Source organism: Giraffa tippelskirchi, chromosome 14 (genome assembly GCF_054371585.1).
Source record: "Giraffa tippelskirchi isolate mGirTip1 chromosome 14, T2T-mGirTip1v1.2.pri, whole genome shotgun sequence".
In the NCBI taxonomy this organism is placed as follows: Eukaryota; Metazoa; Chordata; class Mammalia; order Artiodactyla; family Giraffidae; genus Giraffa; species Giraffa tippelskirchi.
The window spans coordinates 7,123,476-7,137,311 of record NC_137288.1 but is presented as its reverse complement, the minus strand read 5'-3'; the positions used below and the strand labels follow the sequence as shown (position 1 = coordinate 7,137,311).

Sequence of the window (13,836 nt, the reverse complement as noted above, 5' to 3'; positions counted from 1 at the left end):
CACAACAAGCCTGTGAAAACTAGGGAAAGGTCTGAAGGGACACCAGACTGAGGAAGACACACACAGAGGATCCCGGATGATGTCCAGCACTGAGGGCCTGAAGAAACAACAGTCTAGTTGCACCCCCTCAGGCCTGTGTGACCGTGGATGAGGCCTCTGTTTCCCGGTGGCTCTGAGAGATGGACAGGGAGGAAGGGGAAGAGAAGTCACTTGCATTTCTAATACTCACAGCAAAGTCTTCCAATGAGAAGGGAATTATCACCCCCACTGACAATGCCATGCACTGAAGTGATATCCACGAGTCCATCTAACCCAGAAGGGAAGGATGCACCTGTTCTCACAAAACGGCGAGAGATGGAAGAAGGAAGATCAAGCCCACACCAATCACTGGAGAGAGAAGCTGTGCTCAGGGCTTGAAAAATTCCTATTGGTAAAATGATGTCACAGCCCCACAAGGCAATCCACAGCTTCGATGCTATTCCTCCCAAAATGCCAATGCATTTTCGCACCGAACAAAGAATTGCAAAAGGGGTTACGGAAACAGAAAAGAGCCTAAATTGTCAATACAATCCGACGAAAAGGCCCCGATACGGACATCCAAGGTTGTGTGAAAGGAAATTAGACGACCAAACTAGGATCCTCAGGAGAGTATCGGAGAAGGCAATGGCGACCCACTCCAGTACTCTTGCCTGGAAAATGCCCTGGACGGAGGAGCCTGGTAGGCTGCAGGCCATGGGGTCGCGCAGAGTCTGACACGACTGAAGTGACTTAGCAGCAGCAGCAGCAGTGGCAGGACAGTATGCTATTGGGAATACAACAACACACACAGATCCAGATCGATGGAATAAAGTTGAGGGTCCAGAAACAAACCCCAGCATCCATCGTCAACTCATCTCTGACACAGAAGGGGAGATTATCCAAATGGGAACAAGAAAGCCTCTTCAATCAATGTCCATGGGAAACCCAGACAGCTACATCTGAAGAACGCTATTGGTTTGGATCTCAGACCACCTCAATATTGGGGAAAAACCTCACCCTAAAGACTGATGTCATGAGATAGCTAGAAAGAAGCGTAGGTCAAAGGCTCCTTAACATCAGAGTCTCCTTGCCATTTGCTGGGCGGAGGTAGAAATGGGTCTCTTCAATTAAGGGAAAGAGGTACACGAAGTACACCAATGGGTTTCCATCCAATGGAACCTCTTCACAACAGAGAAGCTAAGCATTCACAAATGCAAAAGATAGGAAACGGAACACGAGAGACTCCTTCCAAGTGGTGTATCTGAGAAGGGGTTCATATGGAAAGAGACGAAGAATGCACAGCACTCAGATTCCAAGAAACACCACCACCACCCTTGACCCTTCCCCTATGACCAACTCCGACCTGAAGCCTTTCTCTCCCTCTAACCTATCCCTAAAACATAACCCTCATCTAATCATATACATGTGGAATTCCTAGCATCCATCCATTCACACACGAGAGAGAAAGAGGAAGACACAGAGGGAATTGAGAAAGGAAAAGAGAGGGACACAGCCAGAGAGAGACACGGAACCAAAGAGAGGAAAGGAGTCGATGGTCCAGACTTTTCCTCAATCTGTCTCGAAGGTAGAAGCAATGACAGCGCCCATCCACCCCAGAAGGGGGAAAAGGACGGAAGGTTTGCAGAGGAAAAGACAAGAACGCAGGGAGCCATTAGAAGCTCAGCCACCCGCAGAAGCCGAGCTGGGACACTTGAACAGAATCTCAATGGAAACAGGACCAGAAAGTTGGCTACTCTTTTCTACAAGAGAGGGAGACCTTCGAGTCTTCCTTTCTGTCCTCCAGCTTGGATGCGGGGTCTCAAAACAGTCAGGAGGGGGAGTGCCTTTTCCTGGGTACCACGGCACATCCAGGCCTCGTTCTGCCCCATTCTGTGCTATGTCAGCCCTGGATGGAATCTTTCTTTCTGAAGTCTCAGCGCACGAGCTCCACGTGATATCGGCCCCAGGTGGAAAGGCATGGAGCTGCTCGTAGGCCGACAGACCTAGGAAGCAGATGGGAGAATGACCCCCACTCTGCAGATGGAGAGACTGGGGAAACCCTGAGGGGCATATGCTTGTCCAGGGCCACACCACTTATGAGAAGAAGGAGCCTGGTCTGAGAGCAGCAGGGCCCTCGGAGCTCAGGCCCTGGCTGCACCCAGGCCTCCCCAGGGCTGTGGGCTGGGCTGTGTGGGCGTCTCTGTGCCTGCACATGGCCTAAGGGGGGTGGTCGAGCAGTCAGAAACCCAGAGATTCCCTTGGGAAGTTTTGGGGAAGGGACCTCAGCACGAACCCCAGGCGATGATGTCACCTGCCGGCAACAGAACCCAACAGAACCCGCAACCCGGGTATCCAGGCCTCCAGAGCGGAGAGGAGCCCCCAGCCAGATCACTTGCTGCCAGGATGTTCTGCTGTTTGCCCATGCCCAGAGGCCGGGGCCTCAGGAGAGCTCACAGGCAGTGTGCGTGGGCACCCTGTCGACGTTGGCTCAGGACACCCCCGAGAGGCCTCTGGCCGTTTGCCCGGAGAAACAGAAAGGTAACACGGGGAGCCCCAGGCCGGGCCAGGCCACCTCGCCCATGCCACCCGGAAACACCGGGTCCTTTGCCTGTGTGTGTGGATGCGGGTTTCTCGGGGTGTGTCTCCCTCAAGGAAGCCCAGGCGGATGTGGGGTCAGAAGCCTGCGGACAAGTTGTGTCCACACCCCAGGGGAGAGCAGGCTGGGCCCGATGGGGAGTGTGCGGGCAGCGGCGGCCGCCCAGGCTGACCTCACACCCACAGGTGGGTCTCTTTCCTCCCGGGTGGGGATCTGAGCAGACACACGTCTCTGACCCTTCTGGGAAGAGAAGTTCGAGCAGGCAGAAGCAGCGGTTCCACTGGCCAGGCCCAGCTTGGAAAACTCCCAGCATGGCTGGCTGACGGTCACTGTCGTTGCAGAGCTTCCCACGTGATGAGGCCGAGGACGGGGACACCCCATCCACCTCCCGGAGGGAGGGGTCGGAGCACCACCCCCCCGCCCGTGAGGCCCAGTGCAGGCTCCAGGTGAGCGTGCCCACGGAGGCATCAGCCCCACCGGGGGAGAAGAGGAGGCGGGGAAGGCCTGCTGCAGAGACACCGCCTAGGATACACCCGCCGGCCCAGTCTGAGGCTGCCACGGAGCTCAGCACACCCGGCTCCGACCCAGAGTCCCGAGAACCCCGGCCTCTGAGGCAGCAGGAGGACCTGGAGCCCAGCACGCCAGAGCACAGAGGTGAGGACGCTGGGGCTGCTGCACGGGAGTGTGTGGGGACGGGGTGCTGAGCTACACAGGGACGAGTCCCCGAAAGCTGCTGCTGGGCCTGCAGCAAGCACTGGCCTCACACACCCCGCCCCCCGTCTTGCACACTTCAGTCCCAAAAGACATCCGACGCTGGGTATTCTTTGGGAATCTCTTGGAAGCTTTCTGTCCCGGGATACGCACATGCCAAGGCTGGCCTGTGGGCAAACTTTGCTTCTCCCCCAGCTCTAGCACTGACCTCCAACTGGAACCAGGCTCCACTTCCCAGACCTGTCCCTACAGAGGTGGTGGCTCCAGGTGCAGGACCCAGGGATCCACCGAGGGCAGATGGAGAACCGAGACTTGCCCTCGCAGAGACACCAGGCCAGCTGGGTACTGGCCAGCACACTGGGCAGATCGGATCTCCGTGCCTGCAGGACCCCCAGCCCCAGGCACTGATGTCCCACCCCCTCAGCCAGAACCTCCACCTCCACGTGCACCTGTACCTGCTCGGGCTCTGGCAGGACAACCCGAGGCAGAGGAGGAGTCACCGCCTCGGCAGGGAGAGCCTGCCCTGGCTCCCGCGCAACACCCAGACGCCCACGATGACTCACCCACCCCTGCAGGGAGAACGAGCCCCCGCTCTGGACAGACACCCAGAGCCCTTGCCGGAAACACCACGTCCAGGGGAGCGGTCGGCTCTGCAGCCTCCATCCCTGTCTGCTCACCGTGGACGCCGGCAACTCGGTCTGCCCCCAGGGGACATGGAGTTCCTTTCCCCTGAACTGCTTTGCATTTGGTTTGTTTCCACCTTTCTGGTGATGTTTTCTTTTTTGTATGGTTTCCTGTATTTTTGTTGGTTAAGTTGGGATTCGTAAACTTTCTCATCATTGTTGCAATTTGGGAACACTGTTGTGTAACTCTGGTGATACTGTGTTACCATCACCACTTGGTAGTTTCAGACCCGTTTGATCTTTATGCCCCACCCCCCAACAAAGCCTGGATTCAAGGCAAGCACGCCCTGTTCATCCCTTCCCCCGATCCTGAACACAATTTCATCTTTTCTTCGTGCATTCCTTCCTATATTCTTGGTGTCCCCAATCAATGACTCTCCGTGAAATGACTGAAGCAGTGTTTTTCGGACTCTCCACCTACTGTAAGACTCCATTGGAGAGTTCTCATTTTTATGTCATTTGAACTAGCCTTTGATATCTGAAAGGACGGTGTACGTCCTTTCAAGATACCATGTGCCAAACGAAGCCCTTTTGGCAACTGCCATCATTATCTCCAGGCAGGCATTGCTGTTTCAAGGGTGACATCTCAGCCAGAAGGCAGAGGCTGAGCTCGTCTTGTTGCACCAGCTCCCAAAAGAAGCCAAGAAAGGGAGCTGGAACAACAAACCACCCCAACGCCCAGGAAAGCGTTCTTCATGACAGAAGGCTAGAAAATGACCCAACATCCTTGTGGCCCAGAACCCCTCTAGAAAATCACTGTTCCATAAAAAAGAGAAACACATGGGAAGTTCCAAGGAGAGGCAATGCCCATGGCCAGTGTACTTTAGAGACGGCCTGAGCGCTCCGGGGAAGACACGCACCGACGGAACCCCTTGGGAAACAGCAGGGATTCTCCTCACCGTCGTAAGGGTTTCCTCTGGGGACAACCTGCCCTGGGCACCACATGAGGGAGCAGACCGGCTTCTCTTCCTCTGCCCCCACACCATTCACTCATGAAGGCAGCTCAGGTGTTCTCATGCCCTGCCTGCCTGCCTGCCTGGCTCATCCGTGAGCTGTGAGCACCTCCAGGGCAGGACTCCACCTTCTCCTCTCTGTGTACCGTGCATCTGCACACAGTGGGCTTTCAGAACCTTAGAGTTGAGCCATTCCCACTCAAGCCAGAACCCTCCCCAGGAAGGAAAACAGCTGTGGAGTCATTTTGGCCCCAGCACTGGTTCCGAAACCCTGGCGGCTCCTACAGCCTCTACGGCGTGAAGAGGGAGGTCCCTTTTGACAGAGCTTTCCGGCTCTCAGATCTAAGCTGTTGTTTCACTGTCAGCTGTGTCTCTTCCGTTGCAGCCAGGTGGGCCACGCTGCTCCAAAGGAGCTCACAAGCTGAGTTTCAAGGGAGGACAGGGATGGCTACAACGTGCTGCAAACTGAGTGAGGGTCCCCACAATCCTCAGCAAAGGTCTGTGGTGTGCAAGTGGGGAGTAGAGGGCCCCCAAGTTCCAAAGGAAGGGAGGTACTCGGGAGCTAAAGCCCTTGGCCGCTGTGGTAGCAGCTGCAGATGGCAGCTCGTCCACAGTGCACTTCGAATGAGGTCATATGAGCGGGACTCTGGAAATGGCTCCGAAATCGGGAGAAAGGGGTCAGGGTATGTGGGAATCCGGCGGGGGTGGGGGGTGGATGAAGGAAGGTGTCCCTCCTCTCTCCAGTGCAATTTGGTTTGGTGAGTCTCAAAGCTACCAGATGGCACTTCCCAAGTCAGGCCCCCACAGGAATCAGGGTGGGCTGCGTGCCTCGGCCCCTGCCACAGGGACAAGCCACACCAGTGGCCTCCCTGAGCTCCAATGGCCGGATCTGGGGGTTCTGTCTGGGTGCACACCTCCTTGCTGTGGCCAAGTTCCCCCCTTCTCTGAGCACCAGCTTCATCCTCTCGAATGAGGACATCGAATGCTACCTTGGCACGTTACTCTCTTCATCCTGTGAAGACTCATTAGGCTTATCCTACAATTACTAGCTGGCCCGAAGAGATATCTCCTGAATCCAGATTAAGCTGGAGTCTCCCAGGCTCATCTGGCATGTCTTCCCTGAAGTCTGCCAAAACCCACACCATTGCATTTCCAGGGACTCCCCTTAGCCAGCTGGGCAGAAAACCCAGCATGCTTCAAACAAGCTGACAGACAAGCGGGAGAGGACTCACGGGCAGAAGGTTTCCCTCAGGTCTCGGGTGGAGCTCTGGGACCACAGCAGCAACGGGCCATCCCAGCCCCTGGGCTCAGCAGCGCCCTCATTCTCAGGCCGGCGGCTCTGCCCTGAGGGGAGCGGGAAGGTCACCAACTGCCGCAGGCGGACCTCACGCCCCTCCCACTGCTGGAGCCTGACCTCCCCCGGCCCCACCCCTTCCCCTACCCCAGCAGGACGACAGCTCGTCTTCCCCTGGCTTCCAACGTCAGGCCCGGCCCTGGGCCCCGATTGGGCACTGCCCCAGCCCAGAGCCAATCACAGTGGCCAGGGAGGTGGAACGCACCGATTGGCCAGGGCCAGGTCATGTGACCATACTCCCCAGGAAACTCAAATATTACCAAGGTTCCCTAAGAAACCAATGAACAAAATTATCCAGTAAAGGCAAACCGTACTTTTTAATGAGGCCAATGTCACAGAAAAAAAAAAAAAAAAAAAAAGCTTCACCATGAACTGCTCAAGGAAGCTAGTAAATAAACTTTCAGAAAAGTTTAGTAGTTTTTTTTTTTTTTTTAATAGGGTGACGGAGAGCTATACCTTTCCCGTCTATGTGAATTTAGGTTTAAACTAGATTTCCCTTGGCTGTTATATAAGACAAAAAAACCCACATCACCCCCTTTCACTCACCCCCACCCCCCAAAAGTGTTTTAATGTATTGAATTTTTCTGTCCTCAGTTGTGTCTGATTCACGGCAACCCACGAACTCTACACAGCCAGGCTCTTCCGTCCATGGAATTCAGGGCAATTTTTTCTGTCCCAGTCAATGCCCACCCTGGGTGATCCAAAGGCAAGGGCTCAGAGGCCCCTGAGAGACTAACTCCTTTCAGCTGAGCACAGAGCTGGCTCCTCACTGGGATGCCTGTGGCCTGGGGCTCCCAGAGGGGAGAGCAGCACTCGCCCCACCGTGTGGTCACTGCTGGAAGTGCAGGCTGCTCCTCACTCCCCCTTGACAGTGTCCCTGACGGCAGAACAGTGTGAATCGAATCAAGGTGGTAATGCAAACTCCAATGCAACCAAACTCCCCACAAGGTCTCCAAAACCACTCAGGAACAGGGAATTGGAAACTGCAGGGGATGACATGAATGGAGATGGAGACTTGACACCTTACACCGAGTTCACTTCCACTTATCCCTAGACAAACTTTCCGTGAAAACTTGTCACCAATCTAGAAGAACAATGAGCAGAAACCGGACACGTGCTTTGAGTCTTCACACACAAAACTAAAAGGCAGTCCACAAAAAAACCCAGAGAATACAGTGGACTTGGCAAAATCAAAGATATCTACTGTGGGAAAGACCTCATGACAAAAGCAAAAGACAGGTCATACATCGCCAGACGAATGAGTGGAAACACAAAGCTTATCAAGGATGCGTCTCCAAACAGACAAAGAACACCAACACAACAAGCCTGTGAAAACTAGGGAAAGGTCTGAAGGGACACCAGACTGAGGAAGACACACACAGAGGATCCCGGATGATGTCCAGCACTGAGGGCCTGAAGAAACAACAGTCTAGTTGCACCCCCTCAGGCCTGTGTGACCGTGGATGAGGCCTCTGTTTCCCGGTGGCTCTGAGAGATGGACAGGGAGGAAGGGGAAGAGAAGTCACTTGCATTTCTAATACTCACAGCAAAGTCTTCCAATGAGAAGGGAATTATCACCCCCACTGACAATGCCATGCACTGAAGTGATATCCACGAGTCCATCTAACCCAGAAGGGAAGGATGCACCTGTTCTCACAAAACGGCGAGAGATGGAAGAAGGAAGATCAAGCCCACACCAATCACTGGAGAGAGAAGCTGTGCTCAGGGCTTGAAAAATTCCTATTGGTAAAATGATGTCACAGCCCCACAAGGCAATCCACAGCTTCGATGCTATTCCTCCCAAAATGCCAATGCATTTTCGCACCGAACAAAGAATTGCAAAAGGGGTTACGGAAACAGAAAAGAGCCTAAATTGTCAATACAATCCGACGAAAAGGCCCCGATACGGACATCCAAGGTTGTGTGAAAGGAAATTAGACGACCAAACTAGGATCCTCAGGAGAGTATCGGAGAAGGCAATGGCGACCCACTCCAGTACTCTTGCCTGGAAAATGCCCTGGACGGAGGAGCCTGGTAGGCTGCAGGCCATGGGGTCGCGCAGAGTCTGACACGACTGAAGTGACTTAGCAGCAGCAGCAGCAGCGGCAGGACAGTATGCTATTGGGAATACAACAACACACACAGATCCAGATCGATGGAATAAAGTTGAGGGTCCAGAAACAAACCCCAGCATCCATCGTCAACTCATCTCTGACACAGAAGGGGAGATTATCCAAATGGGAACAAGAAAGCCTCTTCAATCAATGTCCATGGGAAACCCAGACAGCTACATCTGAAGAACGCTATTGGTTTGGATCTCAGACCACCTCAATATTGGGGAAAAACCTCACCCTAAAGACTGATGTCATGAGATAGCTAGAAAGAAGCGTAGGTCAAAGGCTCCTTAACATCAGAGTCTCCTTGCCATTTGCTGGGCGGAGGTAGAAATGGGTCTCTTCAATTAAGGGAAAGAGGTACACGAAGTACACCAATGGGTTTCCATCCAATGGAACCTCTTCACAACAGAGAAGCTAAGCATTCACAAATGCAAAAGATAGGAAACGGAACACGAGAGACTCCTTCCAAGTGGTGTATCTGAGAAGGGGTTCATATGGAAAGAGACGAAGAATGCACAGCACTCAGATTCCAAGAAACACCACCACCACCCTTGACCCTTCCCCTATGACCAACTCCGACCTGAAGCCTTTCTCTCCCTCTAACCTATCCCTAAAACATAACCCTCATCTAATCATATACATGTGGAATTCCTAGCATCCATCCATTCACACACGAGAGAGAAAGAGGAAGACACAGAGGGAATTGAGAAAGGAAAAGAGAGGGACACAGCCAGAGAGAGACACGGAACCAAAGAGAGGAAAGGAGTCGATGGTCCAGACTTTTCCTCAATCTGTCTCGAAGGTAGAAGCAATGACAGCGCCCATCCACCCCAGAAGGGAGAAAAGGACGGAAGGTTTGCAGAGGAAAAGACAAGAACGCAGGGAGCCACTAGAAGCTCAGCCACCCACAGAAGCCGAGCTGGGACACTTGAACAGAATCTCAATGGAAACAGGACCAGAAAGTTGGCTACTCTTTTCTACAAGAGAGGGAGACCTTCGAGTCTTCCTTTCGGTCCTCCAACTTGGATGCGGGGTCTCAAAACAGTCAGGAGGGGGAGTGCCTTTTCCTGGGTACCACGGCACATCCAGGCCTCGTTCTGCCCCATTCTGTGCTATGTCAGCCCTGGATGGAATCTTTCTTTCTGAAGTCTCAGCGCACGAGCTCCACGTGATATCGGCCCCAGGTGGAAAGGCATGGAGCTGCTCGTAGGCCGACAGACCTAGGAAGCAGATGGGAGAATGACCCCCACTCTGCAGATGGAGAGACTGGGGAAACCCTGAGGGGCATATGCTTGTCCAGGGCCACACCACTTATGAGAAGAAGGAGCCTGGTCTGAGAGCAGCAGGGCCCTCGGAGCTCAGGCCCTGGCTGCACCCAGGCCTCCCCAGGGCTGTGGGCTGGGCTGTGTGGGCGTCTCTGTGCCTGCACATGGCCTAAGGGGGGTGGTCGAGCAGTCAGAAACCCAGAGATTCCCTTGGGAAGTTTTGGGGAAGGGACCTCAGCACGAACCCCAGGCGATGATGTCACCTGCCGGCAACAGAACCCAACAGAACCCGCAACCCGGGTATCCAGGCCTCCAGAGCGGAGAGGAGCCCCCAGCCAGATCACTTGCTGCCAGGATGTTCTGCTGTTTGCCCATGCCCAGAGGCCGGGGCCTCAGGAGAGCTCACAGGCAGTGTGCGTGGGCACCCTGTCGACGTTGGCTCAGGACACCCCCGAGAGGCCTCTGGCCGTTTGCCCGGAGAAACAGAAAGGTAACACAGGGAGCCCCAGGCCGGGCCAGGCCACCTCGCCCATGCCACCCGGAAACACCGGGTCCTTTGCCTGTGTGTGTGGATGCGGGTTTCTCGGGGTGTGTCTCCCTCAAGGAAGCCCAGGCGGATGTGGGGTCAGAAGCCTGCGGACAAGTTGTGTCCACACCCCAGGGGAGAGCAGGCTGGGCCCGATGGGGAGTGTGCGGGCAGCGGCGGCCGCCCAGGCTGACCTCACACCCACAGGTGGGTCTCTTTCCTCCCGGGTGGGGATCTGAGCAGACACACGTCTCTGACCCTTCTGGGAAGAGAAGTTCGAGCAGGCAGAAGCAGCGGTTCCACTGGCCAGGCCCAGCTTGGAAAACTCCCAGCATGGCTGGCTGACGGTCACTGTCGTTGCAGAGCTTCCCACGTGATGAGGCCGAGGACGGGGACACCCCATCCACCTCCCGGAGGGAGGGGTCGGAGCACCACCCCCCCGCCCGTGAGGCCCAGTGCAGGCTCCAGGTGAGCGTGCCCACGGAGGCATCAGCCCCACCGGGGGAGAAGAGGAGGCGGGGAAGGCCTGCTGCAGAGACACCGCCTAGGATACACCCGCCGGCCCAGTCTGAGGCTGCCACGGAGCTCAGCACACCCGGCTCCGACCCAGAGTCCCGAGAACCCCGGCCTCTGAGGCAGCAGGAGGACCTGGAGCCCAGCACGCCAGAGCACAGAGGTGAGGACGCTGGGGCTGCTGCACGGGAGTGTGTGGGGACGGGGTGCTGAGCTACACAGGGACGAGTCCCCGAAAGCTGCTGCTGGGCCTGCAGCAAGCACTGGCCTCACACCCCCCGCCCCCCGTCTTGCACACTTCAGTCCCAAAAGACATCCGACGCTGGGTATTCTTTGGGAATCTCTTGGAAGCTTTCTGTCCCGGGATACGCACATGCCAAGGCTGGCCTGTGGGCAAACTTTGCTTCTCCCCCAGCTCTAGCACTGACCTCCAACTGGAACCAGGCTCCACTTCCCAGACCTGTCCCTACAGAGGTGGTGGCTCCAGGTGCAGGACCCAGGGATCCACCGAGGGCAGATGGAGAACCGAGACTTGCCCTCGCAGAGACACCAGGCCAGCTGGGTACTGGCCAGCACACTGGGCAGATCGGATCTCCGTGCCTGCAGGACCCCCAGCCCCAGGCACTGATGTCCCACCCCCTCAGCCAGAACCTCCACCTCCACGTGCACCTGTACCTGCTCGGGCTCTGGCAGGACAACCCGAGGCAGAGGAGGAGTCACCGCCTCGGCAGGGAGAGCCTGCCCTGGCTCCCGCGCAACACCCAGACGCCCACGATGACTCACCCACCCCTGCAGGGAGAACGAGCCCCCGCTCTGGACAGACACCCAGAGCCCTTGCCGGAAACACCACGTCCAGGGGAGCGGTCGGCTCTGCAGCCTCCATCCCTGTCTGCTCACCGTGGACGCCGGCAACTCGGTCTGCCCCCAGGGGACATGGAGTTCCTTTCCCCTGAACTGCTTTGCATTTGGTTTGTTTCCACCTTTCTGGTGATGTTTTCTTTTTTGTATGGTTTCCTGTATTTTTGTTGGTTAAGTTGGGATTCGTAAACTTTCTCATCATTGTTGCAATTTGGGAACACTGTTGTGTAACTCTGGTGATACTGTGTTACCATCACCACTTGGTAGTTTCAGACCCGTTTGATCTTTATGCCCCACCCCCCAACAAAGCCTGGATTCAAGGCAAGCACGCCCTGTTCATCCCTTCCCCCGATCCTGAACACAATTTCATCTTTTCTTTGTGCATTCCTTCCTATATTCTTGGTGTCCCCAATCAATGACTCTCCGTGAAATGACTGAAGCAGTGTTTTTCGGACTCTCCACCTACTGTAAGACTCCATTGGAGAGTTCTCATTTTTATGTCATTTGAACTAGCCTTTGATATCTGAAAGGACGGTGTACGTCCTTTCAAGATACCATGTGCCAAACGAAGCCCTTTTGGCCACTGCCATCATTATCTCCAGGCAGGCATTGCTGTTTCAAGGGTGACATCTCAGCCAGAATGCAGAGGCTGAGCTCGTCTTGTTGCACCAGCTCCCAAAAGAAGCCAAGAAAGGGAGCTGGAACAACAAACCACCCCAACGCCCAGGAAAGCGTTCTTCATGACAGAAGGCTAGAAAATGACCCAACATCCTTGTGGCCCAGAACCCCTCTAGAAAATCACTGTTCCATAAAAAAGAGAAACACATGGGAAGTTCCAAGGAGAGGCAATGCCCATGGCCAGTGTACTTTAGAGACGGCCTGAGCGCTCCGGGGAAGACACGCACCGACGGAACCCCTTGGGAAACAGCAGGGATTCTCCTCACCGTCGTAAGGGTTTCCTCTGGGGACAACCTGCCCTGGGCACCACATGAGGGAGCAGACCGGCTTCTCTTCCTCTGCCCCCACACCATTCACTCATGAAGGCAGCTCAGGTGTTCTCATGCCCTGCCTGCCTGCCTGCCTGGCTCATCCGTGAGCTGTGAGCACCTCCAGGGCAGGACTCCACCTTCTCCTCTCTGTGTACCGTGCATCTGCACACAGTGGGCTTTCAGAACCTTAGAGTTGAGCCATTCCCACTCAAGCCAGAACCCTCCCCAGGAAGGAAAACAGCTGTGGAGTCATTTTGGCCCCAGCACTGGTTCCGAAACCCTGGCGGCTCCTACAGCCTCTACGGCGTGAAGAGGGAGGTCCCTTTTGACAGAGCTTTCCGGCTCTCAGATCTAAGCTGTTGTTTCACTGTCAGCTGTGTCTCTTCCGTTGCAGCCAGGTGGGCCACGCTGCTCCAAAGGAGCTCACAAGCTGAGTTTCAAGGGAGGACAGGGATGGCTACAACGTGCTGCAAACTGAGTGAGGGTCCCCACAATCCTCAGCAAAGGTCTGTGGTGTGCAAGTGGGGAGTAGAGGGCCCCCAAGTTCCAAAGGAAGGGAGGTACTCGGGAGCTAAAGCCCTTGGCCGCTGTGGTAGCAGCTGCAGATGGCAGCTCGTCCACAGTGCACTTCGAATGAGGTCATATGAGCGGGACTCTGGAAATGGCTCCGAAATCGAGAGAAAGGGGTCAGGGTATGTGGGAAGCCGGCGGGGGTGGGGGGTGGATGAAGGAAGGTGTCCCTCCTCTCTCCAGTGCAATTTGGTTTGGTGAGTCTCAAAGCTACCAGATGGCACTTCCCAAGTCAGGCCCCCACAGGAATCAGGGTGGGCTGCGTGCCTCGGCCCCTGCCACAGGGACAAGCCACACCAGTGGCCTCCCTGAGCTCCAATGGCCGGATCTGGGGGTTCTGTCTGGGTGCACACCTCCTTGCTGTGGCCAAGTTCCCCCCTTCTCTGAGCACCAGCTTCATCCTCTCGAATGAGGACATCGAATGCTACCTTGGCACGTTACTCTCTTCATCCTGTGAAGACTCATTAGGCTTATCCTACAATTACTAGCTGGCCCGAAGAGATATCTCCTGAATCCAGATTAAGCTGGAGTCTCCCAGGCTCATCTGGCATGTCTTCCCTGAAGTCTGCCAAAACCCACACCATTGCATTTCCAGGGACTCCCCTTAGCCAGCTGGGCAGAAAACCCAGCATGCTTCAAACAAGCTGACAGACAAGCGGGAGAGGACTCACGGGCAGAAGGTT

The 13,836-nt window shown here is 55.3% G+C and overlaps 2 protein-coding genes across 2 annotated transcripts; both read left to right on the top strand.

Annotated features, from left to right (window-relative positions):
* Positions 1-1,534: 1,534 nt before the first annotated feature.
* LOC145533846 (uncharacterized) lies at positions 1,535-5,675 on the top strand. The gene is made up of 3 exons (XM_081561188.1): positions 1,535-2,556; positions 2,956-3,268; positions 3,521-5,675. Exons 1-3 carry the CDS (start codon positions 2,320-2,322, stop codon positions 4,150-4,152), a joined length of 1,182 nt encoding a protein of 393 aa, XP_081417314.1. The 5' UTR covers positions 1,535-2,319; the 3' UTR covers positions 4,153-5,675.
* A 4,342-nt stretch (positions 5,676-10,017) lies between these two features.
* Positions 10,018-13,526, top strand: LOC145534047 (uncharacterized). Its single transcript, XM_081561415.1, has 3 exons — positions 10,018-10,187; positions 10,587-10,899; positions 11,152-13,526. Exons 1-3 carry the CDS (start codon positions 10,053-10,055, stop codon positions 11,781-11,783), a joined length of 1,080 nt encoding a protein of 359 aa, XP_081417541.1. The 5' UTR covers positions 10,018-10,052; the 3' UTR covers positions 11,784-13,526.
* Positions 13,527-13,836: the final 310 nt, after the last annotated feature.